At 45.1% G+C, this 27963-nt stretch overlaps 1 protein-coding gene across 1 annotated transcript; it reads left to right on the top strand.

Annotated features, from left to right (window-relative positions):
• Nucleotides 1-28: 28 nt before the first annotated feature.
• Nucleotides 29-26774, top strand: IER3IP1 (immediate early response 3 interacting protein 1). Its single transcript, XM_085629473.1, has 3 exons — nt 29-275; nt 6165-6266; nt 24480-26774. Exons 1-3 carry the CDS (start codon nt 185-187, stop codon nt 24533-24535), a joined length of 249 nt encoding a protein of 82 aa, XP_085485599.1. The 5' UTR covers nt 29-184; the 3' UTR covers nt 24536-26774.
• The last annotated feature ends 1189 nt before the right edge of the window (nt 26775-27963 follow it).

Raw genomic sequence — 27963 nt, 5'->3', positions numbered from 1 at the left:
TTTTTGTTTCTACAAGTCAGGCGTCTTTCTCGTGGTTGGTTTTCACTAGGTCCTTGCAGTGAATTCCGGAAGTGGTTGGAAGATTTCAGAAACTAGGTTTGAAGTTGAATATTGCCTCGCTCGGCTTTCCGTCCCAGCTGTGCCACGTCATACTCTTCTGTGGCAGAGGCGCTGGGCTTTCAACATGGCCTTCACCCTGTACTCTCTCATCCAAGCGGCTCTGTTGTGCGTGAATGCCATCGCCGTGCTACACGAGGAGCGCTTCCTCAGCAGGAGTGAGTGAGGGAAAGGTGGTGCGGAGTGTGTGTAAGGGCCGCTAGGGGTGGTCGGTGCGGTGTAAGGGCCGGGACGTCCCCTGCGGGGTAGAACCAAGTGCCTACCGGGCTCGGGAGCGGACTTCCAGCCACCCGTCGCATCCCCTTCAACGTTGATGGGCTTGAGTCACCAGAATATTCCGCTTCTTGCGAGAATGTATTTTTGAAAGAAGGCAATGTTATTTCGAGCTCTGATACTTTGTTCAGAACGGGTTTTGGCTCCACTTAAATGAAGTACAACCTCGCCTTCGTGCTATTGGCTAGTTTGTATTTAATTATGTTTCTGTTGGAATGCACGAGGGACTAGTTCACGTCTGAAAAGTACAATTCTTGATCGTTCTCTTTGTTAAATTCAGATCTTTAATTCCTATATCTATTCTATACAGAGAGCGTGTTTTTTGCTACTTTTTAAATAGTATTAGCAAAGCCTATAATAAGAACGATTTAATATGATAAACCTTAATTATGTTTACAACACAATGGCCCTCCGACACCGTTTCAGTGAGGGAACTGCCCAACCATAGTTCGGCGGTTCCGAACATCTAATTACTATGTGACCGGACATAGTGGGAACTTCTGAGGTGGACAAAAACTGCTCGCCGCACAAGCTCCAATTGGGAAATTGAAGTTTGTGACAGTGCCTGCCACACTGTGCCGGGATGTTCACAATGCGGGCCCACATGCGGAGGGATGGAGGCAGTGCTAGGGGCCCCCTAATGGCGCTTTCTGACAGCCTTTCCATCTGGGAAAGGCCGACATGGAATGGCTGTCGGAAACCAATATCATAATCCAGATGACAGAAACACCGTCAATAAGAGATTATGGTGAGTTTTGACTGACCGATTGTCTCCCTAAGCCTGTTGGAAAGCTTTGGTCGGTCCTTCCGACTGCTGCCTCCAATGGCACGCATTGTAATTAAGAACCAATGTGTTTATAACACAAATAAGAGCATTTGTGAATGCATATTAAAGTCCGGCTCACTGCTTTGCCAATACTTGTACTCGATTGGCATTAAAATGACCGGGATTTTAGGAGGGGAGAAAAAAAAATATGTCAAATTTTCTGGGCAAAAAATAGGTTCACGTTGGGAAGTGTCCTTAAGAATGAGTAGAAGGTAGTTTTTCTGTTTTGCATACATCATCTTGAGTTGTTACATACACCTTTAACTCCTATCTATGTCATTCTTTGATTATTAACTTGACAGGAAAACACAAACAATTTATGTGAATGAGGAAAAATCATAAGGTAACGTTTTAGAGACTCTGTTAATAAAATATCAGGCAATTTTCAACAAAAGGTGAATTTTAATAGGAAATTACAAAAAAAAATCTAAACTACTATTTGAATACTCCTAATTCCCTCCTGTTGTGCCCTTTTCTTATTCTTTACACTTCTGCTTTCCTTCTCCATGCCCCTTCCATGCTTGGCTTTTAGAGTCCCTCTTAAGGCCTGAGAAGAAACACAGAAACATTTTCCCATTGTGTTTCTGTGCTTTACTAATTACATTGAGTCATAGCCATGTTGTAATTTATAACTGGTTGTGCTTTGACTGTGCATGGGCAGTATGTCTGTCAGAACAAACCTGCCACCTTTCCTGAGCTGTTGAATGCTTTGTATTTGAAGCCATTTGGAGGGATTATTGAATGATATACAGGTCACAGGAACATAAACCGGCATCACAAGGACCATGCTGCTTCTTACTGGTTGAAGGGCCATACCAAATGGAAAGCTAAATCGGAATTTTAACACACAATTTAATGAAGTGGCCTTCGGTCTAAAGATAGATCTCCAACACTCAAGTTACCTTTTATTTAAACAAAAACATTGCCTTGAGACTGAAGAATACTGAGGAAAACCATTATATCAAGAGGAGTCAGCTGATTTAGGCAGCAAAGCCACCCAATCATAAGCAAGGGTTTGATGAAAATTTAAATGGTGTTGGGTTTCAATCAGTAATTCTGGCCTATGAGCAGAAAAAAGTGTATATATTTGAGACTTAAAAAAACAGCATACATCTTCCGCGAGGTATCTCTGACCACTCGCCAGTGCTGATTTGTGCGGGTCCCTTCCGACAAACATGGAGGTTAAATGCCTGGTTTCTTCACGACAAAGAATTTAGGAAGGTGGTGGGGGTGGAGCTCAAACAGTACTTTCTCTCCAACGAGGGCTCTGTGTCCTCTCCGGGCACCCTGTGGGAGGTGGGCAAGGCCACGATTAGGGGGGGTCGCTAAGGGCCAACTCAAGCTCCAGCGACAAGCCCAGCTGGAACAGATTTACCTCGCGAAAGGCGCAGGCCCTGCACCTCAAACGTGCCGCGGCCCAGTCTCCTGATGTTTCGGACACGATACTTCTGACCCGGCTCCGGCTGGAGATCAAACAGCTGTCGCTAGATGCGGCTAAACTACTTTGGCGCTCCTCCGTGGCCAGAGTATATGGCTGGGGCGACAAGAGTGGTGCACTCCTTCACCGCCTGGCAACGTATCCAAGAGTGAACCGTATAATTCCTGAGATAGTGACACCGGCTGGGTCACAGTGCCGTGCCCCATTGGTAATGGTGCAGGCCTTTGCTGCCTACTACCGCAGGCTATATGAGGCCCGGGCCCCGACCCTCTCCCTTACGGACCTGATGGACGGAGAGGGTGGCCGCCTTCCGCGGATAGATGCTGCTGTCCAAGCAGACCTGGACCGTCCCATTTCCAGTGCGGAAATTGGAGACGCTATCGCTCTCGTTTCTTCTGGCAAAACTCCGGGCCCTGACGGCCTTCCTCAGGAATATTATGCCCACTATCTGGATGTTCTCATCCCTCATCTAGAAGCGTTGTTTCACGAGGCCGTGGAGAAGGGTTCCTTTCCTCAAGAAACGGATATAGCCACCATTGTGGTCTTTCCGAAATCCTAGCCCCCTTCCCCGCTGTTTGCAGCCTACCGCCCCATCTCCCTCATCAACACTGAGGTCAAACTGTTCACCCACCCTCCTTGCCCAGCGAGTCAAGCCCCATCTGTCTACGTTGGTCCACCCCGACCAATGTGGGTGTATGCCCTCCCGCGGCATCCCGACCCTGTCTCCGTGGATGATCTCTGCCTTGGCCCATCGCCACCTCCTCACTCCTTACCTCTCGCTTCTCCTGGTGGACTTCGAGAAGGCCTTCGACTCGGTGGACTGGGGCTTCCTTCAAGATGTTCTCGACATGATGGGACTTGGCCCCCGCTTTCGGGCCATGGTCAAGGTTCTGTACGCTCTCCCGAGGGCTCGCGTCCTAGTTAACGGGGTCCTGTCGGAGCCCTTCTCGGTCTGCAGGGGAACGAGGCAGGGTTGTCCCCTTTCCCCCCCTGCTTTTTGCTTTAGTGATGGAGCCTCTGGCATCCTTGATGCGATCTTGCGACCGGATGCAGGGATGGGAATGGCCCAGCGCTGAGCCGGATAAAATCGCCCTTTACGCTGATGAGGTTCTCATCTACTTGGCAGATCCTGCCTAGTCGGGTCCCCATTGTCTTAGTATCTTGTAGTCATTCGAGCAGGCCTGCGGCCTACGTTTGAATTCCAATAAATCAGTCCTTGTTCCCTTGCACCTCTCTCGGGAGTGCTTTGACTGGCAGTCCGACATACCTTTATGCCGTCAATCATTCAAATATTTGAGTATCTGGGTGACCCTGCTGCCCAAACTCAGCTGGGCCCTCAATGTCACTCCTCTGGTGAAGCGAGCCAAAGGTGATCTCAAGCGGTGGCAGTCGTTGCCCCTCAATCCCATGGGGAGGGTGGCTCTTTTCAAAATGATGGTGCTCCCCCGCTTCCTTTATATGCTTCAGAATACCCCTATGTGTTTTCCTAGGGCCTGGTTCCGTGCACTTGATGGCTTAACCATTAAGTTCCTGTGGGGGAAAGGTAGGTCCAGATTAACGCTCAGTACCTGCAGGATCCCCTCGTTTGACGGGGGTTTGGGGATGACTCACCTCTACCTCTATTTGGCCATGCGACTCCTCTCCATACACGACTGGTTTAATGGGGGGGTGGTCCGACCCGGCCTACAGGCTTGAGCTGGGGGAGCTGGGCTTCGACAGAATACATTCCTTTCTCTACAGGACCCTGATTCCATCCCGTCTTCCGGAGGTGACGTGTTCTGTGTTACTGGATTGGCGGGCTGCACTGCGGCATACCAACTGAACACACACACTGACCCGCTGTACGCGCCTGTGGCACGGGACCTGGCTCAGGGAGGTGTCCGGGCTTCGGAGCCTCGAGGCCTGGGACCTCATAGGCATCACACAGCTTGGGGACGTTTGGGTGGGGGACCATATGCGCTCCTTTGAAGATCTCCAGGCCAGGTACTCGCTGCATCACTCGCAATTCTTTCGCTACCTCCAGCTGCGGCGTGCCGTCCACTCACACCTAGCGACAGGCACTCGATTGCCTGACCATAGCCCACCTGAAGCACAGATTATGTTCGGGGACCTGGGGAAGGGTGGCATTTCCCATATTTACCGCACACTGATTAACAACACCCCGACTTCCTTGGACCGACTGCGGACACAATAGGAGGACTGGGTGGGCCCCCTGGAAGAGGAGGACTGGCAAGATGCCCTTATGGCCCCTAGAACGGTCACCGCCTCTGCTAGGCTGCGCCTAGTGCAACTCTACTATCCACATGCTGCATATCTCACCCACGTCTTCATTGCGCGGGGCTTAGTCCGTCCTCAGCCTGTACCAGGTGTGGCCATGATCCCGCTGACTTCCTACACATGGTGTGGGCCTGTCCCCTCCTGACGGGATTCTGGAGGGGCATCGAGGTTGAGCTCTCTGAGGTTCTGGGGTGGGGGGTTCCACATGACCCTAAGCACATGATCCTGGTCATCACTGATGGGTTGGATGGGTCGTGAAATGAAAAACTGTTCTTCAATACGGCCATGGTGGTAGCTAAAAGGGACATTACAGCCTCATGGAAGAGTCCTAATCCACCTACCGTGGGGCGTTGGCGGAGTGGGGTGGACTGGTGTGCCACACAGGACAAAGTTATGTACGCAGCACGTGGTTGCCCCAAGAGATACCGTAGAGTTTGGGGGAAGTGGTTGGGGGGAGAGGTCTAATCACGAGGTGCTTGATTGGTTCCATCATATCTTTGTTTCGTTAATGTCTGTATGCTGGGTGGTGGGATTCTGTGACTGTAATTCCCGATCATTGAAATATGGTGTGATTTGGCTGGTGCATTCCTTCTGTAAAACGAATACAAATTTGTTTATCCCAAAAAAAAAAAAACAGCATACAGGGAAAGCACACCAGGTGGTGGAAAATCAGGAGAAAAGATTAGGAGGAAAAAAGTTACGTGTGTGTAACTTTATCACAAGAAAACAACCAACAGGGGGTTGAATATATTAGTGTAGGAGTAAAACATTGTGATCAGTGCCAGGAGAAGCAGCAATAAAGAAGATGCCGTGAAGGAGTTACTGCTCCGTACCATAATTCAGTGGTGTCCCATTGTTCGTGTTTTCATGTTCTTTATTAATGCTGGGAGCCGGTACACAATGATGGTGACTTCTCTTACCTTAAAATCTATTTTTTTTTAAACATTTGTCTTGCTTTTGGCCATTCTTAGTCCGTGACTTCTATTGTCATTTCTGTTTCCATTTACTTTATAATTTACGCCATATTACCTTCAAATTGTACTATGTAAACAGGTAGGCTTCGCATTTGCTGTACCTCCTGTATGATCCACAGACCTTTTAGGGAATTCAAAGAATTTGTCCAGAATTGGCTATTGTATATTTTCTGAAAATAATTAAATTTTATTAAAAGGCGTAGTTAAACAGTGTTGCATGTAAACTTAATACAGCTAATATTGTCCTTTGATTTTTCAGTTGGCTGGGGAGCTGATCACGGAATTGGAGGGTTTGGTGATGAGCCTGGAGTCAAGTCGCAACTAATGAACCTTATTCGATCAGTGCGAACTGTAATGAGAGGTATGAAGAAATATAATTTAAAAAAATGCTATTATTGGACTGCTTAAACTAATTGGAAGCTTGGGAAGTTTTGACCTAAAAGTGAAAACTCTACGAGTTGTAATGGCTTCAACTTTTCTTTAATTTAGAATGACAAACAGTTGTGTAAACATTAATTGGCGACAATGTGAAGAATTCCCACCCTTTTTATAAAGGAACTAGGTCCTAGTACAGATATACATATATGTACATGACCTATGGATCGTCGGGTGCTCTGTGGAGAGATTGCTTTGCCTCTCACTGCAGTGCTTCATCTGTCCTGCCACCGAAAGCTCATTTGCGGCAGGCCAGCTGTACAAAATTGTCCTCTTCATGGTTGTGAAACGCTCAACCCATTTAGGGTGAGCTTCCAGCATTTTTGTCTCGTATTCAAAACCATGCATTCTGGCCCTGCACATGAAAAACAATAGATTTCACTTGACCTACTGGGAGAAACCTCGAGAAAAATAACTTTGTTTATCAAAAAGTGAACCCCAGCATACGGGGTTTGTCTTGGAATATATAGAGAATCCCATGATACTGAGCAATTCTACTGAAACGGTCACGCCCTTATGGTAGTGATCTCCAAATGTGGCTGCCAAGTCCCATCAGGACCTCCGCTTCCGTAGTGGCTTAGTCGGCCACCCACCACTCCAACCCAAAATGAGGTTCCATAGTGCAAAGTTCCTTGTTCTTGGTCAGAATTGGTAATGTTTACCCATTTATTTTTTGGGGGTTAATGTAATTTACTTTTCAAGAAAACTGAGACGGACCAAGGCTGTTAAAGGCTACATTTTACTTACAGGCTTTTATTTTAAAATGGTTTCAAACAGTTGTGTATTCCGCCAGATGTTTATTTAATTTTGTTAATTGTGCTTTTTAACACCGAAAAAAGCACAAGAAAATATTGCCTCTTAAAGGCATGTATGTATTCTTTGAGTTTATTTTCAGAATATAAAATGTTTAGAATTCCGGCAATCCCGCATGTACGTGGATATATTGTGCAGTTTTGTGGATTCAAAGAGAATGTTCATAACGGAGAACTAGGCTTGCCAGTAAGTAACTATAACTAGCTCACATTACAGTTGCATGGTTAATGGCATTAGTTATGATAATTCTTCTGCAGTGCTCAGTCCGTTCCTTGCATCCCAAGTGCCTGCAACACGCAATATCTTATTAAAGATCCTTATTAAATATTACATTTGAGAGACTCTCCATCATATTCTTCTCATCTAGCACCTAGGCAGAATAGATTTTTAGGGATCTAACTGTATAATGCAGAGAACACCCTCCCTTAGATGCATGGACCAGGACTTAAAAACACAGAATTGGTAAACTTTCAACTGGCAGTTTACCCATGGCATATACAGAAACTATTTGTAGTTGAATTTTGTTTCCCAAAATGATAAAAAATGGGAGCGAAAGTCAAGTTGAATTTGAGAGCTAGAGTTTGATCTAGCTGCATATTTAAATATTTAGCAACATCAAATTGCAGCCTATCGGCGTTTGATGAGCATGGTAGATATACTTCACGCAAAAAAGAAGACAGTTGGACTGTGGATAGATTGGTAATGTATATTGTTAGTTTCAACTTGTTTTGGTCACTGTATTTAGAAGAGATGCATTTAGATCCACTTCAGCATTTAACACCGCTACTGGCAAACCAAATTTCTAGTTCTGGCATTGGTCAACACCTTTCGATTTTACTAAAATTACATGTATAATGTACGTGGAGGGTTTCAGACAGCCCTCTTTATCCATTGCTCTGCAAGTATGTTGTTCATATTTTTCTTACGTCCACTACAGCATACAGCACTAGAGCAGTCAGTAAGCCTCCTTCAGCCATTGGCTAACATTACTCCAAGTGACAGCGTTTTGCCCTTTCAAAAGGAACATGTCCAAATGCAAATTGGTTCCTTTAAGTGCCAGGCTACTACTCAATGTAGACATTTGTGCTTTAGTCAATTTTATTTTACATTTGATGAGGGCATGGCAGCCTCAACAAAATGCAGTTTTGCTAAATACAAAATAAAAAACATGGCAAAACAAGCTTCAACAGAGCCAAAAAGCAGATGCCCAACACCGGATCTATTGCCATTGCAAAATGCTCAGTTAGGTCTGGCATTATCCAGGATCTTTTGATTTTAATAAAACTTTACACAGAATATAGTTACTTAAAAGGCATCCTTGGTCTGTGTCATTGATATTTTGCTTCTGAACACCATAGCATATAGCATGGGCAATGAGTCCGCTCTCTTAAGCTATTACCTTACTTTAATGTGAGCGACAGCATACTGCTTTTTCTTGCACAAGTTGCACATCGGCCTACCAAGTAGTGCACTTCAATGCGATTGGTATCAGGACTGTACCCCATCCCTTATGTCTTGCTTGCATTTGGTAGTAGCACACCTTTACTCACGCCAAGCATCATTAAGTACTTAGTTTCCTACATCTGTGTCCTGCCCAGCCACTTCCTCCACTGCTCATTGTACAGGGTTGCCCCTACGTTTTTTTAGGTCGAGCCTAGAGGCATCGCGCATGCGCTGCTCTGCGAGGGATGCTGTATTCTCTCTGTGGGGTTTGAATACACCCACCACATGCCCACCGCTTTTCATTGGTTGCTTGGTCCACCTTTACAAATTCCATAGTTTTCGTTTGTGAATAGAGTACCTTTGCCCCGCCTCGTGGCTATTTTGTTCTCGCCCTGGCTACTGGCCCTGCTGGATGGATCCTTTTGGTATGGGCCATATGTTTGTTTGCGTACATTGCTTTCCCTTTTATCCCTCTCCTTGCCATGTGCTCGCTGGCACAAGGCGCTGCTTACAGTTCCCTTAATCTACCTGTGTCTTCCCCCAACTTATTAATTTCCAGTGTCATTGTTCAGTAATCATGCCACGTCCCACCCGTTGGTGCTTATATGGTTTGGGATAGTTATATATTACTGTGCATGTACGTGCAGAATGTATTTTTGAACGCTTGCTCTGTCTGAACCTTCTCTTATATCATGCTTGCTTATGTTATATTGTGAACCTAAGTCGCCTGTTTTTGGACTCCACCCACTTTCTCAAGTTCCGAAGGCAGGTACGTAGAAACCCCCTGAAGGGATGAGGAAGGCTTGACTCTTTCACCGGCTATTTCGTCAGCGATACGATTGGTATCAGTCCTTCAACTGGCACGCATGGCTCGGCGAGAGCACACGTGACGTGTGCACTTGGAGGGGCAGAGAGCGACTGGCCGCAGCTGATGTAAACAGACAGGCTCACTCAGATGAAGCTGAATCACTGTTGTGGGTAGTTTAAGAAGATGCCGGGTCGTGCTGACTGTCTGGGGGAAAAGTTTTTTTTTCTTCTTTCTACTGCCGGTTCTATATTTTTATTGCATGTGGTATGAGATCTGTTCCTGTGGCTTCCCTCATGATGCAGCAATAATAAAGGCTGTGCCTGGGCTCTTGAAACTCAATACAGGGGGTACCACAGGCCAGACCCCTTCTTCTGCCCTTAGGTGACCTCCATACACACGACCTGCCTTGTCCCAAACTCCTGCTCTAGTCTTGTGACACCTCGTGGTGGGTATCACAGTATTTCAAAAGCCTCTGTAATCCCATTAATTTGGGATTTCAAAACTGTTACCATCAGTTGGTGTCTTGTTGTATTAAGGGGAGTCCGTGAACTTAATGGGTCTGCGGCATCTGTGTGCATTTTAAGGTTTGGATTCAGCAGCACGCTTCCTCGCACAACAAAGGACCTTTCATCATATCACCTCCGTTTTAAAACAACTGCACAACTTCCGCTTTCAACATGCCTCCTGTTACAAACGCCTGTATAATTTTCAAGCTGTCTGCTCAAATAAATCGGGGAACCCGCTGCAAAAGAAATTTAAAAACTCAAAAGGGACTATGACTCGTACCTCCCTGATGGCCAGTCTTCAAATCAAGAAATCTGAACAAGAACACATCTGTTAACAGAAATTCTCTTATGAATACCGGTGATGAAATAACCTTTCCCTGAAACAAAAACTTACCCTTCTTTACAGAAGTTCTGGAGTGACCAGACTAGTTACCGCTTCTCTATCTCCACTTACCTGTAAACAAATCTCCCCTTGTTCTCCAAATCCCTCACATCTCTTTCAGTATAATTTACATGCATCTGCTTATGTGTCCCCAACATGCTTCTATAGTCATAAACATTTTTTGCACATATTCCTCCGCTAGGTCTAGGTTTGCGCTGTATAAATACCCACAATAAAGTAAAACCGCAGGTGCGTTGGAGTACATCTGTATGCGTTGTTGGTTCTGTGAGAAAGAAAGATGGGAAATAATGTCTAGTCTGGAGAATGTGGCTGCACAGGCATATAACCAGAGAAAAAGCATCTTTTGTAACTTCTGCAGTTGTATTTCCTTGCCTTCCTGCAGAGCGGCAAGCTCTTGTGAATTAATTTGTCCACGCTAAAAAGAAATGTCACATTTCTACCTTCAAAGAGCTATTAACCTATACATAAATACACTTGAACTCAATTCTTCCCTTTGTCAATACGACCTTGCAGCATGTCACGCTATGCTCTGGTTTTAAATAAATATGTGGAAAACGCGTCCGCAGTCTCACACTGGGTCAAATAAAAGTAAACGCATGCATGACGTTCTCTCCATCTCGTGTTAAGACGTTGTAGGTCACCCAAGAGGTTTAAGTGTGTGAAGTACAGGTTTTAATTTTCATGCTTTAAGCCACACCTTTAACTACATAGGCCACCACTCTTGGAAATAATTCAGTCACCCTTCTTTGGCCACTTTCCACCTTTTAAAAATCTACCAACTTCTTCATCCCACTTAGTCCTGGGTCACCTAAACCCCCCTCAGTCCCCATCGCATTCTATGAACGTTGTCCCTCTCACACACATGCACTACATATATAGCCGTAACTCATTTTCTTCTATCTCAGCTTTTCTGCTCAATCCCACTCCACATAATTTCAATACACTCAATTCCACATTTCTATCCATATATTTCCACTGCACACCATGCAGTACACAAATCCACACCACACAATTCCACAAGTAACAATTCCAATCCAAACCACATAATTCCACCCCATACCACATACATCCACTCCAAACCAACACACATTGGTAAAAGACATTGTCATTTACAACACCAATACCTCTAACTCTCACAAATGCGAGACCAATTTGCATTGCAAATGCTTGTTGTTTTTATCATATTGATCATGTGCTAGCATGCCTTAAAAAGCAATGAATGATTTTTAATACTTCAAATCATGGACCATTTGTGGAAATACTCTTGATGTCCATTGTCCCTAAAATGTCTGTGTTTTTTTGTTTAAAACGAAAACCTGCAACTATGTTAATCACCGAGGTGCTGTCACATACGTAAGAAAGATTTTGACTGACAAATGGTTTAATAGAGAAACATACGTATGGTGCTAGAGATTTTACAACTGATTCACCAACCAGAAATAAACGGACGACTTAGAAGACTAGAGGTGCTTTTGTGAATTTTAGGAAGGGTGTATATAGCTGAAATGGTGTAGTCATATGTGCTTAGAAAGTATATTCTTTTTGAATGAGCTGACTTTGATCAAAACCTTTTTCGTGGTGTCAGATAGCAGTCTTTAAATATCGAAAGATGGATCGCTATTAAGGTTTTTTTTTATATAGTATGGGCTCCGCTAGGTTCAATTTACACGCATGCACCATTTTTTCCTCCAACTCATCTCTATACAGAATTATTTCAACTATTGTATGCACTCTGCTAAGTGCAGTTCATTGCCGGTTGCCCGAGCTTTCTGCCAGATGTATTCCATTTCAAAGTGGTAAGAGTAATAGTGATCTCTATTACTCCGTAATACTGCTTCCGATTTGAAAGAATTATTTTTTTTCGAACCCAAAGTCCTTTTTAATCACTTTTCTTTAATTCCAGTACTACCCATCACTAATCTTGGTAAACAGTCAGTGAGTGATATTAAATATCTCGCATACCTAGATTTTTTTGGTACATACACCCTAATTATGGGTTGTTGAAACACCTTTTTCTATTCCTTCATGGATTCCATATTGCCTCGCTCTGGATAAGGAATCTTAAAAGCGTAATTGCATTGCGCATAGTTGTGAAAGTGTCTTGTTAAGTATTCTCTAATTCAAGCACAGACATATGCTTACACTATCCTCTTCCTCCTTCCTTTCCTCATGTGATTCACCTATATAGCTTTCCAGTATCTGTTATACTTGATCTCATTGTGTTTACACTGCACTTGTTCTTCTGTTACACAAGTGTTCTACACGTTTTCAGTGTGGATCCACTTCATATCCATTAGTGCATGTGTAACTGTTCATTTATGTTTAGAAATATACAGAGCCAATCATGTTCACCCTATGCAGTCAGTCCTGAGGAAGGTCTCCGTTATTAGACAGACACCGGAACAGCGATATGCGTTCCCCTTCTTGTTGCATAATCAAGGAAAACAACAAAAACCTCCATAATTGAGATGTTACTCTGTGGACTACTCATTCTCATGAACAAGAATGGACCAGTACCCACTTGTATTAATCATATGGACTTAATACAATATCTTTTCTTCACCAGACATAAGTGTACCCCTCAATTTGTTTGTTTTCTCAGATTCTAATATGCTTTGTTTGGCTTATAAAACCTCGAGGGTGATGTTGGTCTCTAGGATGAATGCAAGTGACTTGGTATTCAGTGAAAGTAGGGTTTTGAATCTGTCAAGGTTCATGTCATTGAGCCAGGTTTGTACGGTAACTTGTTTATTGTTCTTGGCAAATAACAGGAATTCTGTCTTGGTTGGGTTGTGCTTCAGGTAGGCGCAGGTCTGGATGATGTGCAAAGAGTGTTTGGCAATTGGCAGCTGGGCGTACCTTTGAAATCTGAAATACTAAGGGACATGTACTTCTTTATTTTATTTAACATTTTCACAGTATGCATTGTAACAGGACGACTCATATGCCGGTTGCACAATATTGCAGCAGTACATTCCAGTATAGCTAGTTATGAAGTGGGAACATACATTATAGCAATTCAACATTGGAGTCCATGACCCGTTGTAATGGTTAGCCCTGAGGTATCCCAGACCATGAACATCAGATCTATGATGTATGGGTCTGCAGACGTGGTGTGAGAGTATGATGCATTAGCCACAGAGAAGAAAAGGGAAAAGAAGAATATACAGTAACTATGAGCAGCTAATCATAGAGGCAGCCACTAACCAGTGCAATGCCATCTCCCCCTTGACAGCTGTCGATAAGAGGGGGGGGAGGGTGTGGCTAGCTGCCAATGAAGTGTACAGCGTTCCACGGAGCTCCGCTCTGCTAATCCCCTATCCAATGCCATCCTGTCACCCTATAGTGGGCCTGGGTTCCTTGGTGAACTCCCAAGGATGACCTCCCCCCATTAGTGAACCCACGATAGCTGCCAGCAGTCATCCCTGAGACTCCAGGCACTGGAGAAACTGCAACGCATAGGCCAGAGCAGAACAGCGATCAGCAACAGTAAAAAGCTGCTGTGAGAACCCAGACATGCCGCTCCTGAAACAGGCGGATCCACATTGAGAGAAAGTGGAGCAGAGCGCAAAAGGGTATTTCGCCCTCAGGTCTCCGTCCCCCAATGAACTGAGCACCTGGTCCGGGACTGCTGGATAAAGCAGTGAGGCTGGACTCCGGCGCCGAGGCAGAGAGCTGGACATTTGACACAGCATCTTGGAGCATCAGGGGTGCAACTTGCCCTTACTCTAGGACCGGTGGGTGACCTGAAGCCTGTTGCCTGCCACAAGAAAGTTGAAGGAGCTGGCTCTGGGGCAGAAAAGCCCTTCCTTCCAGGAATGTGAGGACTGTGTGTTGGTGAAGCCAAGCGGCCCAGGACTGGGCGCGGCCTCACGGAGTAGCGAGAGAGCAGCCACCCTGAAGACTCTGCCACCAGATGGTGAGCAGCGGCGCGACCTAGCCCAATCGGCCTGTATGTTGGCAGGCTCCCTGGCATGTAGCGGTCCCGGTGTCGGGATGCGGGCGCCCCACCCACAGTGAAGAGGCCAGGTGCAAGCGGCCACCACTGCCTTTGAGGGACCACAGGGGGCTTAGTCAGTCCCACAGGGCATGGGGCTCCTGCCACTCAAAATAAAGGGGTCGGCACAAGCCGGGCCATTGAACGGTGGCTGACCTAGAGTGTCCTCCTGAAGACTATGCTGGATGCAGTATGAGGGACAGTCATCCAGCCACTGAGAGAGATACGACCCATTGATCTATGACCCATACATGCCAGTGATTAGAGGAGGAAAGGCCATGGCACCTGAAGACTGGCTGTGAAGTTACAAATGCGGACCCATCGCTGTGAAGTGGCAGGAATGAGGGACTATGCTATGACACGGGGCAGGTGGAGCATAGAATAGTGGCAGCCCCGGCAGAGAAACCTAAAAGACGAAACTGACCCCTAGAGACTCAGCCTGTTGCTGCTGGACAACTGCCAGGGTATCGCGTCAAGAGCTGTGACGTGGACCACAAGGGACGCCTTGTCCGGGCAAAGGAATGTCAACAGCAGCGCAATCCACGAAACGGCCCGCAGACAGGACCCAGACCTGTGGTCACGGCTAGGGCTGCAATGGAGAACGAGGGGGGGGGCACCTTCCTACTGACGCCGGAGAAGGACCCCTCATTGTCAGATATTCTGCTAGCTATCACTGCTTCCAGAACAGCGCTCAAAACTAAAATAAACAGCCTGAGCTCCAACTGAAGTCTCTTGCGAGATTACCCCAAGCGATTAGTGGAGCTGGTCACCATGGCAGAAATATCACCTACACTTGCCTATATGGAATGCCTGACCGCTATGAAATAAAAAATCTGCACCCTTGATCTCAGAGCAGAGGATGCGGAAAACCGCTCGTGCTGCAACAATATACAAATGGTGGGGCTGCCAGAGAAGGTGGAAGGAACCAAGATGATCGCGACCTCAAGCAGTGGATACGGACTGAAGTAGCGCAAGAGAGCCTCTCTACGTTCTTCGCTCTTGAACAGGTGCATAGAGTCCCAGTGCGCCCACCCATGCCGGGAGCGACAGGTAGTGGCGCGACTCCTGCACTACAAAGATAGAGACCACATCTTGGCCCAGGCTTGCCACAAAGGAGAACTGTGTGGACAACACTGAAGTACAAATATTCCCGGACTCTCTGGAGGTGCAAGGGAAGAGCCTCGTTCCAGGAAGCTAAGACAGCCGCACCAGCTTGGCCTCCCATATACCATGCTCTTCCCAGCCAGACTGCGGGTTGTGACACAAGGTGGCACCAAATTCTTTCAGACACCACAGGAACTCTGGGACTCGCTGGAACAAAACCGGCAGCACGGGTACTCAGACAGACCGCGGAAATAGCACACACGTCGCTCCCGACGTGGAAAGGCACATCATAGTTTAGTGGCACCGTTCCAGGCTGAAGCACAAATGGGTCGACCGAGCGTGGTCGAGGTGATGGTGCAAAGCTGTGGGGGAGACACCAGCCCACCGACACCGGAGGGAGAGAACCCAGCACAGGACTCTGACCGTGGCTTGATTTAGTTCAGCAACCTCGAGGTCCCCCAGATGATCAGACGACAAGTGATCAACTACGCAATGGTACACTGAAACAAAAGGGAACAATAAGAGATCCTTGTTAGCTAAGCTGGAGCAACAACTCCTAAGAAGCCTTTTTAGGTCTCGCGCCTAGCGTTGCAGTGCGCAGCAAGAGACCTCTTGTAGGGGGTTTCAAAACGGACCTAGGAATCACACATGCTCGTGCGTGTGCTTTTCCTTTTGGGCCACGCTATTGGCCTTTGCGTGCGTCTTTTTTTATAAGGCAACACGCAATTCTCCAAATGTAAATGTGGGTGTACTTGTAAAGCGCACTGTGACTCCATGGAGTATCCTGGCGCTGAAGACCGCTGGGAAACCCGTCCTGGTTTTCCCTGTGAGATGGTCCCTTTCTGGGTATCTCCAAGGTGAAACCAGGCATCCCCGGCGTCTGTGGGGGCCGTTGTAGAGATGAGGCAAGCTTAATGCCCAGAGTTGCCGATTGTGTTCCTGGTTAGAGTAGGTACCGAGGCGAGAATTATCGAGTCCGTTTTGACCCTCGTCCACGACCCTGCCGCGTCGGGAATTGAACCCTGGTCCCTGGCCGATTCTCTGTTTACGGATCGGCCGCCTCTAACCAGTGAGCCACACCTCTCCATAGGCGGGCGCATTGCTCCGCCCATGGCCTATTGGTGTCTATTACGCGCACCGCTGCCATGTGGTTTCAGTTATTGTGCCCAAACACAGGCGCGATAATTGAAACCACATTTCTCGCTGTGGCGCGCACCCCACTCGTGGGCTTATTTGTTTTTCAATAGCGATCGCTTTCACTTTCCTGAGCGCTTTCACTGCCGCTTCTTTATCTCCCAGTCATCGTGGAACTTGCGGCATTCTCCAGAAGAGAACGCCGCAACATGAATGGTCTGAGAAATTAGCTGCTTGCTCTCTGCAAATCGCTGGCCCGTCTGTCCCCACAAGTATCCGGTTCAGATTTACTGTTCTTTTCTCTTTGCGCTCGTGTGACGTAAAGTGACAGCATAGCACCTAAACTAACTTTTGCATGAAACGTACATTTCACACCATAAGGATGATACGAGTGCACTGACCAAAGGGTTTGCAAACCTCTTTTAGGTCTGTTTAAATGGCATAACGGGGCAGGCACAGCACAAACTCTTTTAGAATGTATACACGGCCAGAAGCGCTAAAGAAACACGACCTGGCAACAAACAAAAACACTTCAAATAAAATCGGCAAGCTAAATATTGTGTGACACTCTGATGCTTAAAATGTGCAATTTCTGTGGAGATACATATTGTATACACTTTCCCCGTGAGAGGTTGTCATCAAGCACATATTTGTGCTTGAAGATGGTATGCCAGAGATGCAGTATGGTGTTGGCTCGGATTTGCATTGTGGCGCGCGCAATCCTTAGCGTCCTGCTACAAGACAATTTTTGTGCAAGCATGGGTGTTGACGTCCCCAGTGAGTGACTTTGTAAATGGGACGTTGCACATTGTGTATCGTGCACTCAGTGGAAGGCTGCAAGTTTTCACACAGTACTGCGCGGCCTGACTTTGATTAACCCTGGGCCGTGATCTATAACAAAGATTCTACAGTACCAAACTAGTGCATCCTATTGGGTTTAAAAATAAACAAAGCAATAGCCAAAGTTGTAATCTCCCAGAACAAACTAAGGTGAACACGTTTATAATTAATATAAAAATGTATATAACCCAACAAAAAATGAATTCTTTCAGAATAACACTGAAGAGATCCGAAAACTAAATTCAAGCAATGAAATACCTCCAAGAGACGACCGCACGAACATTCCACTCTTAAAAGGAAAGCGTCTAGAAACGAACCATGAAGTGATGCTATGGGTGAAATCACTTGATGAGGTTTCAGACCAATATTGCTGTGGGCACTGGCAGTGATGTCGGGAGCCAAACATGCAGCAAGAGTTGCATCAAGTGGGAGTCCAGCCCATCGGAGGGCTTGTGCTTTCTGTTATGCAAACAAGCACTGGTAGGTACAGGAATGCCCTCAGTAGTGCCTGCTGAGCAGTACCAGCAGGACACCTACTCCTTGACACACAAAAAAAGGGGAAAATTCCAGCTATCTCTCCAGAGAGTTGAAAAAGTTTCCATAAAGTGAACAAAATAGGATGTAGAATGCTGGCCTCGCTCTTGTGAGCCTTTATTTACGTGTTTCCTTTGCCTCGGCTTCAAATCTTAATTGCCTGCTCCAAGCCTGTCCTCTTTTCTACAACGCAGCCTGCTTTACTTTCACCCGGTGTCCGTGTTGTGTTGCCTTTAGCCCCTCCCTCCCCATGCCATTCAAGTTGTCCATTTCCCACTCCCCGCCTGTTTTCCATGTTTCTCTACTCCAAGCCTGCCCCACATTCCACTTTTCATTCACCCGGTCGTGTTGCCTTTAGCCCCTCCCTCCCCTCCTCATGTCGTTCAATTTGTAAATTCCTCGCTCCCCTCGTGTTGTCCATGTGTCTTTTTTTTCCATGGCTTGCTCACTCGCAATGGCCACTCGGGGTGCTTCTCCTCACTTCAGCACACACCTCGTGCCCGCTCGCCCCAAAGCCTTGGAGCTCGCATGCATGGCGGGCAGGACCAGTCCGATTTTGCGTTTCCAATGCTCGTTATATGTAAAGCCAGGGTTGCATTCCCAACGTCTGCCGACTTTGAAGCTGGGAACCAGGTTCGAGTGTGGCGGAGGCTCGAACGTTCTGTGATTGTAGACACATCACAATCTCCTCCCGGCGCTGAAAAAATGCGTCCCTCTGTAATGCAATTGGTGCTCATGTAAAGCGGACTAATACGTTCGAGTCGAGTTTTGCAAAGCACTGTAGTCTGTCTTTTGTGTCAGGCCGTAATGTTTTAGTCCTTACATTTCTCTTTGCCACTGCATTCTTCCGAAGATGGCGATTCCCCTTGGCGGTAAATTCAGGTAAGTGCTTATTGAGGGGATTGCCCCCCCCCCCCCCCGCAAGTGTGAAAGGGGCATGTGGAGTAAGGGGACGGGTTTAATTAAACCACTATCTGGTCCAGCAGTGACTTCCCCTATACATACGGCGCATGCCCCCACCCACATCTTAGTCAGTTGCCTACAGCCATCCAGTAACTGCACGCACTGCTATAAGCCCCTTCCTGACATCGCTAGAGCAGTACATGCATTTTAGCCCATTTAAGAAACCGGATTGTGGACCCACTACGGCCTGTTTCTGTCTCTTACTGCCCTCATCCAGACCATGCCCGCAGGTCTCTTTCCATTACGATCCGCTTTATTACTTTGACGGATGAATGTTGACCTCTGCTAGGCCAATGTTTTACACCTTTCTCTTCACCTGCCTGGCAGTGACCGTGTCACGCCGCAAAAGACTAGAGGATTGTGTTTGTCAGTAACATTATTTTTTTTAACAAGACACTTGTTGTGTAATTTACAATTTTTGCTAATTTTTGTGTACCTTTTTATATATTGGTTGTTTATTTTTATACATATTACTATTAATATAATGCCCAAAAAATCGACTAATAACTAACAAACTATTTTTTAGAAGTGCAAAAAATTAGACAACTATTACCATAACCAATACGTATAACCTTCATATTCTAAAAAATATTTGCTAAACTTTTACAGTATTCAAATTAACTAACTACATTTTTTTTCATATATTTCATATCCGCATTACCTGCTCTATCTTTTTCCATTTCTGTACATTATTAATAGGTTGCTTTGCAAATAAGGAGTCTATTATTGCACATACAAAAGAAACATTAAACAGTCATTTTCAATGCCAAGAGCTCCAACTTTAACGAATGCGAGACCTATTGCATTGAAAATGCTTGTTCTTATTTAGGGCTGCATCGAGAGATCCTGTAGATTGCACTAGAGGCGGGAAGAGTGCCTCAGGGGAACAATTGCCCATCCTCACTACTCTTTCAGCTGCAGGGGAACTCCCCTGACTTTTCTAACTCATGTTACTGGTTTTGGACAGAGGTCGACCACCTACTTGTCATGGGGAGGGGTAGTTTTGGAATTTTGTATTTGGTTTCTTTATTTGGGAGTTTTGAGTCGCACCACATTGCATGCTATATTTGTGATACTCTGAGGCACACTGCCCACTGATGGGGGAATGATAGGGATGGGGACGCACCCGCAACCTATATTACAGTAACAGATGGCAGGACCACGAACATACAAATGCATGTCCTGGAACCTACACGTGTGCACAATTTGTCAAAGAGGTATCAAGTTTTCTCCTACCTCAATAAGAGAGGAGTACATATAGCATTACTACAGGAGACGCACCTCACGGCGAATGGAGGAAAGGCGCTACAATGACTATTGTGGCAGAAATAATATAACTTGGAGCTCTTATGCTACACTTTCAGAGAAGCTCAGTGGATTAATGTGCAGATCTGTGTCTGTCTTGAAGGTCGCAGGTTCCCAGTCCATCAAATGTGCCATTGAGTTGATCAACAATAGCACTCACTAAGCACAATCGACTCGTTTATGGTTTGGGTATGGTAATTGGTAAGTAATTTGTAGAGACTTCAGACTTGGTAGGAAATTACAATTTAATTCAGGGTCCCTGAAATACTTATCCAAGAGTGTTACCATTTGGGGATTGATTTTAGGCGTCTGCGCCGCTTTTACCTTCAGGGACGGATGGGGCATTCCGCCTGACAGGGGTTGCAGATCTTCTAGTCCAATGGCTTTCAGAGGTAGCCACCTCACCAAATGAGCCCATTCTGATGATCTGGGATAGAGGATATACTCCAAGTTCAGCATGTCTGAGACCTTGTTAGTCGTGCCATCCCCTAGGTTAGCCAGTCGGTTGGGGGCCAAGGGCCTTTCTGGGTCTTTCATGGTTTAAATCACTGTCTGAGTCACACTAGGAGCCATCCCCATGAGGGGTTGAAGGGAGCAGTGGACTGCCAGTTGTGTGTCTCCGGGGGCCCAGGAACTGGTAAGATTAAAGTTTGTTGCCGGGGTGGACGTTGTGTGTCAAAGTCTGAATAGAACCTGTTGAATGCATCTATATCCACTCCCTGAGAGTAGTTTTTTTTGCCTCTATCATGGGCAGGGTCTGGCCAGGCAGCCCATGAGGTTGAGGGGATAGGTTGGCCTTCCCTCCAGGGGAGGGGTTCAAAGCACTTTAGTTAGAGGTTTAGTAACCTCTTCTCTAGGGGAGCCAGGCCGCTGACACAGCTTTGTGGATGGAAGCATCCACTGCCTCACAGAAATAATTGTCGATTGGCAGGTGCAACGTGTATTTCTCCTCCATATAGAACTAGTCCGTACCCTCCATTGTAGGGCTAGTTATTGCTGGTGGTTTTGAGAGCCCCTGTGGATTTACTGTGGCCAAAGGCTCTATTTATATGGGTCTCTGCCTGGGGACACCATCATACCCTGTGGTTTTAATGGGCCCAGTAAGCCGGTTTGCATTTTGCCTGGGTCAGTGTCCATGTATTATTGAAATTTGTACAGACCCTGTTTTTAGGGACATTCGAACTCCAGGCGGGGGAATGCTTTGCCACTCATTTTGAGGCTTGTATCACAGTCAGACGTGTGGCTCCTTTTGCAATAGGAAATCCTGTGGAGCCCATGAGTACGTCCTCCATGAGGCGTGCTGTTTAAAGCACCAGCGACTTCTAACGGTTAAAGACTGCTCCACCCTGGACACCCCTGCCTGATCAATATGCCGTGAGGAGGGCTGTGTAAGGCGCCTCAAACGTTACCGCTGGAAAGAAAAGGTTAGTTAGAAACAAGTAGGTGAGTAGTAGACTGGTAATAGCATGTAAAATGAAGCAAAATGCTGTAGCTTGAGTGGGGCACCTAATTTGCGGCTGATGGATCAGTGAAGAAAGAGTGGGCATGAAGGTCAACAAAGGAACTTATAAACGTACTGTGCTGTCAGTAGACAAGCTTTCTTTTGTGGTGTTTTTTTTCCAAGTGTTCCTAACAAAGAGAGTTTAATGATGATATGGCTGTTGCAAAGTGGAGTAGTAGAGCATTATCCTCGCCTGCTGTCCTGACCTAGAATCACAATGTTGTCTCTATAGGTTGGTATTGCCAAAGTTGGGATTAACAGCTGTTCTGGTGTTGGCAAGACAGCTCAGTTGGGTGAGCAGCTGCTGCAGAAAGTGAAAGAAAGTTAAAGCATAATTGCAGGTGCCCAAAACCTTTCTCAGACCACTGCCACCTTTCTTAACCACTTGTACGGCTCACTTCCAGCGCAGACACTGCCAGCAGGTAGTTTGTAAAATAAATAGAAAGTGATGGTCCTAAAATGTTTTTTGTACTATACCACGTAATCTGTTTTACTCTGCCAACTAGGTTGTGATCAAACACGCAAAAGAGGATCGGACGAATGTTTGCAAATAGTTTGAACAACTGGCAATTGCTCTGTGTAGTATTCCAACCCATTGTTTTTCACCCATTGTGCCACTCTAGAGTGAGGCCCACCATATGCAAAAATGTACTGACACTGCTACTCCTAGTCTATACCGAACTGCCAGGCCGAACTTCCTCCTCAAGGAGGGAACATCGGCAACCCCAGAACGATTTCAATCTTGCTAGGCCTCTTCCCAAAGGTATGACTCTGATCCCGTTGCAGTGTGAGCAAAGGGGTTCACTTTCCTTCATTTTCATGGCCCCTTGTGGCATTACATAAGACACACAAAGGGAATAGGGGGATATTTTAAACCAGCGGTTCTTAACCTGTGGTCTGGGGAGCCCTGGGTGTCCACGACGGTTGCTCAGGTGGTCTGTGACTGCTTAGAAAATAAATATTACCAGATTAATAAAGTGTATATAAATAAAGAAGCAAAATGTCAAATTGACAATTTTAAAACCTTCTGTAAATGTTAATGAAATTAAAATTGGAGGCTACAAATTAAGGTGGTGTCCTTAGGTTGCTTTATAGGAGCAGTGCAAATGCATCAAACATAATAGTCAGGACAATGGGTGGACTGGTTGAATTTTTAAAAAGCCACAGCCTACCCATTAAAATGAGAATTTGGTTTTTTCCCCGTATATTTGTGAGTTAAATAACATTTGTTTGAATGCTTGTTTCTGAATGCTTGTGTATTGTTTTTGAGGTTCAAAACATCTAAGTTGCCTAAGCGCTGGGTTCACAGCTTCCAGTAATTACCCAGGCGAGGGCGTGTCCCACGAGTCAAATAATTTAGGGGGGGGGATCCACAGTAATCATTAAGTAATTATAACTTGGTTGTCCACAGATGTCAAAAGGTTAAGAACCACTGTCAATCGCTTTGAGCAGCATTACTATTCGTCGTTTTGGCTCAGTGTGCCATGCTAGGCAGAGGCCCGCCTTTTGCAAACCAGCACTGACCCTGCCGTCCATGAGAGCAGTCCATACTAAAGTGCCAAGCTAGTCTCCTTCAGCTGTGTTGCGATAACATTCACTTTGCACTGCGCGATAACACTCACTGCACACTTCTGCAATAGCAAGAGATTTTACAAGAGATCATAATAAAATATTTAATCTATCCTCAAGATTCCACTGCTGCTTGATGTTGAGCATGCTTATGGACTCTCGTTGTAACCTGGCTGCAGAGTGGAGAACGGGTCTCTGTCAAAGATGAATGATTGACAAAGACAGTAGACTGAGGTCAAGTGAGATGCTCAATGTCAACTGGTCTTATATAATGTGGACAAACCAGGTCATATTGAAGGGGGGAGCCCCGCCAAATGTGGGCCAGTCATAAAACGCTGGCCCAGAGAATGCATACAGATCATAAGGAGAGAATGCTGGTAGATATCCGTAGGTGGGTGGAGGGTATGAGACAGTGCAGTTGGGTTGTTAGCCGATGTAAACTTCTGAGCAGTCTATGGTCTCTCTGGGTAGCGGGAGAGCATGTCCTGCTCCCACAGTGGTGCTGTAGTGGGAGGGTGGGTGTCGGGCTGTTACCATGCCCATATCCACCCCTGGTTTCTTTAATTTGGTGTGGATACATACTGTAATACCTGATGCAATGTGCAAGACCAAGCAGTTTCAGATCCGGAAACGCCAGAACTCGCAGCAGGGGCCAATGTGCAAGAGCACTGTATAAAGCAACTACATAAAAACAACTGTACGACCTTCAGAAAGCTCATGATGGTGCTGAAAGATAACTGAGCTCCTTACTGGACTGTTCACTGCAGTGGGTGCTTCGTACAGCATATCCTAGCCCAAGACCTAACCTAGTAAGTATTTGGATCAAGTGATGGGTTTCTGAAGTTAAGCAGTACAAGTCCACATGGACTATGTGGTCGGCCTGTTTGATACTTCTGGCTGAAACGAACAATGGAAAAGCTTGACAGTGGAGAAATCCTGTCTTTTTCAGGTTCAGGTCCACTGTGATAAGCGGACGTTCTAGTTAAGCATGACAAAACAATGATAGGATGTCTCCTTAAAGACTGTTTGTCTGCATGACCCCTGTTTCCGCATTACTGGTCCTTCCTGAGAAATTAAGCATATGGAGATTGTTGGATTTCTAAGTGTGCAACATGTTGATTTGAAAGTTCATTTCACTGCTTACAAGCAGGTTAATCAGGTGTTCAATAGTAAATAAAAGTATTTTACTGATTGTTTTTTGTGTTTTTTTTTATTGCAGTGCCTTTAATAGCAGTGAACTCTGTCACAATTGTACTGCTCCTTCTGTTTGGGTAACAGGACAGAAAACCTCGGTGAGCAATCGAAACCGAAGAGCGACCATCAAGAAGCATTACTGTACGTGTTATCTGGACATGGCGAGGCTTGATCAGCAAATGCAACTCAAGAAGAGATGATGATGATGATAGACATTTTCTGTCCATAGGTTTTCATAATAAAAGTTAAAAGATGAGTGCAGCTGAGTGTAGGGTTCAGCGCAGAAGTATCCCGGGCAGAGCAGATCGAGGACAAAACACCAGCTTTGGAAAAAGCACAAACTCTTCCTCTTTGCCAGAGGCACATATTGTATATCCCAAAAATGGGGTAACACACTGTTGAGTCGGTCATGTAATATATTCTACTTCACATTTTGGGGGGAAAAGAGTCAAAGGGCGTATGTTTGTATTGCAATATTTCACAGTCAGAAATATTTGTTTCACTACGAAGATTTTATGTGACTTTATCATTGGCCTTTATCACACATCTAAAACCTGTTATAAATATTTTTCTATCGGAAGATGCTCCTCCTTACTGAAAAATAATTACTAAGCAGAAGAGACCACTATTGCTGTCTATATAGCCATTATTTATTCATAAAACAAAAACGTTTTTTTTCTTTAATGTGGTCTGGTACTCTGCAGAAAAATGACATCTTGATACCTGAAAGAAGGTGGCCCATACTTTGGGGCATTTTAAGGCATGTAGGCACATCTTAATTCGGCATATGAAACTTGTTTTACATTCACTGTTTTTAAGAAATCCTTTCTGAAACCCCATTTAGATTCAACAGGGAACAGTTTTGGCACTCCATGTTGATTTTTTTTTATTTTTTTTTAGGCCACAATTGTTTTTTTGGTAAGTTTGTAACCAATTCAGTCAATCAGGGGTTTGTATAGCTCGGCTACTCACCCATGAGGGTCTCAAGACGCTGAATCCAGTTTGTCTCTGGGTATTTTAGAAATTTCTACTGTCTGACCTTTGTGCAAAGTATTTGAATTCTGCAGGTACATTGTTTTGGGTATTTTGCACATATTAGCAGTCAGTGCAGCCTTTGGTTCACATTATATATCGTTTTTCCGACATATCCCTTTTTATGTTCATTTGCTCTGTCAAATTTGTGTGATTAATATTTCTACCTAAGGAAATGTGCACTAACGTTTTACATGTAGTACTCAGAGCTGCATTTGTGAAATTGCCATCGACGTACCGTCACATTAGAAAGGCATCTGTATAGTGTTTTTTTTAATATGATATGGATTCATAACTTGAAAATTAAATTGATTCCGTAGTCTCACTCCTAAATAAATCAAGAAAATGCAGCCCCTAGATTTCGCTTTCAGATAATACACATTTGTGAGGTAACTATGATGGTGTGATCAGGGTTTGAGTACTTCTGTAAATACGATGCACCGGTTTAATACACCACATTATTTTGATTAATTGATAATACCACCCTTGTTGATTTCTGAAAAAGTAAGCTTCTTTCAGGAATGAGTGAAAACCCTGCTACGTTTTCGTAATGTACTCCCATATAGAGGCAAAAACATAAATGGTGAGGCACATATTGACAGGTAAACAACAGCTGCAGATGGAAGCTGTACCAGTGTTTTGCCAGAGTGTTCAATGTTTGACATTGCTTGAGCAAGATGAGTATGCGGTTAATTTATAAGCTTCTTGGCTATTATAGAGCAATGTACTTCACACTTTTCCTCAGTCCTACAGTATTTAGTTATTATATGTAAACAGTGTTTTTTGAAGCTTTTCATCTAAGTGAACTAATTGACATGTTAACCCACATCAGTGACCAGACTAAGATTGCAATATGACCTATCATTTTCTGGTTTTGGAGACGCCATACCTAGCTTTTGGGGTTAAAGTCTATTTTCATAGGGAAATTGTTGCACTTTAATATTGCTTTGAAATTAAAATACTTTAATCAAACAGGCATGGGGCAGCATACTAGAAGCCATGTGTGGGCCAATCATTGGCTGGATTTGGTGTGGGATTCACCAAAATCCAAGTATGTTGATTTAATAATTTATCAATTTTCCAACTGCCTGGCATTTCTGTAGCAGCATTTGGTCCTTGACCATGAGCCTTAAACAGACAACATTGTTTCACGCTTACAGGTCCACATATTTGATTGGTAACGTCTATTGAGTATTTCCGCTTATAGGTGGGATGAGATGAAAAGTGTACCACACATTCTTTTGTTTTTACATGTCAGGTATGTAAATAAAGTTGCATTTGTATTTCACATATGATGTTCATGCTTGATCTGGAAAACCAAAATATCATATTTCACAAAACAGTTTTTCATTTAAGTAACATATCTTGAGCAGTGCTGTGTGAGAATAATGTAGACCTGAAAAGGTGTGAAGAATATATATCTCCACTATTAAGTCAATAACCCCCCAGGGATATAGCTGTTTTCTGTGACTTGACAGGAGCTTTACTGCTCCCGCCAAGTCACAGCAAACGCTCCGCTTCCAGCAAGCAAAGCAGTGAAAATGCTCTTGCTTGCTGTAAGAGGGGCATTCGTCTGTTTCTCTGCCCACTAACAAGTGAGCTGGGAAACAGACACATTTCTCTCACATACAGGGAGCTGCATTTACAGCAGCTCCCTGTGTGTAAAAGCAACACCTACTCCTGCAGGTGCTGGAGAGCTGGCAGGGACTGTGCGGGAACTAAGGCTCGTCCTGCTCCCTTACATAAATAAATAAAAGTAAAGGCTGGGGATGGGATCCCCGGGCCGAAATTGGCCTGGGGAGTGGTGCTCCTATTTAAAAAAAAAAAAAATCCAAACAAAAAAGGCCGGGGATGGCGGCTCTGGGGCTGAAATCGGGCTGTGGAGAGGGGTCACACGGTCCCCCTCCCCCAAGGGGGTTCTTTCTTGTCATCTACTGATGAGACCAGAGATTGTGTTCTAAAGTTTTAAAAACTAGAAGTATGTAAATTGCCTAGAATTTTATTCCGTTTGGCCCCACCCCATATACATTAGCGGTATGCAACGTCTTCACACTCTTTACCCAGGATGGTGGACAGCTTACTAAAAGGCCCCACCAACGCTTTTCCCTACGATTTTAGAGACTCATTCCTCAAGCCTAGGAATACGATGGCATATCCACCGAACAAAAATAAAAACAATTATGCAAAGTACAAATCATCCAAGCGTGAGTTCTGCAATTCTACTTTGTAAAGTTAACAGGTGAAGATACTAGAGGAACAATCGCATCGGCAAAGTTACAGACACACACATTTCCTCTGCGTCATTTACGCAGCTGTAGTATAGGAGATAAACAATACATTTACCCAACCAGGTAGCACTTACTAGTTAGCCAGTAAAAAGTACTCCACTTGGATAGATGTGTTGCACAAAACAGTGAGCTCTTCTTGGAATAATATGCAGTGCAGGATAGATTCTGCACAATGCTCATTCCATAGAA

The sequence above is a fragment of the Triturus cristatus genome, chromosome 2_1, assembly GCF_964204655.1.
Source record: "Triturus cristatus chromosome 2_1, aTriCri1.1, whole genome shotgun sequence".
In the NCBI taxonomy this organism is placed as follows: domain Eukaryota; kingdom Metazoa; phylum Chordata; class Amphibia; order Caudata; family Salamandridae; genus Triturus; species Triturus cristatus.
The sequence above is the reverse complement of the archived record's forward strand: the minus strand, read 5'-3'. Positions and strand labels throughout refer to the sequence as shown.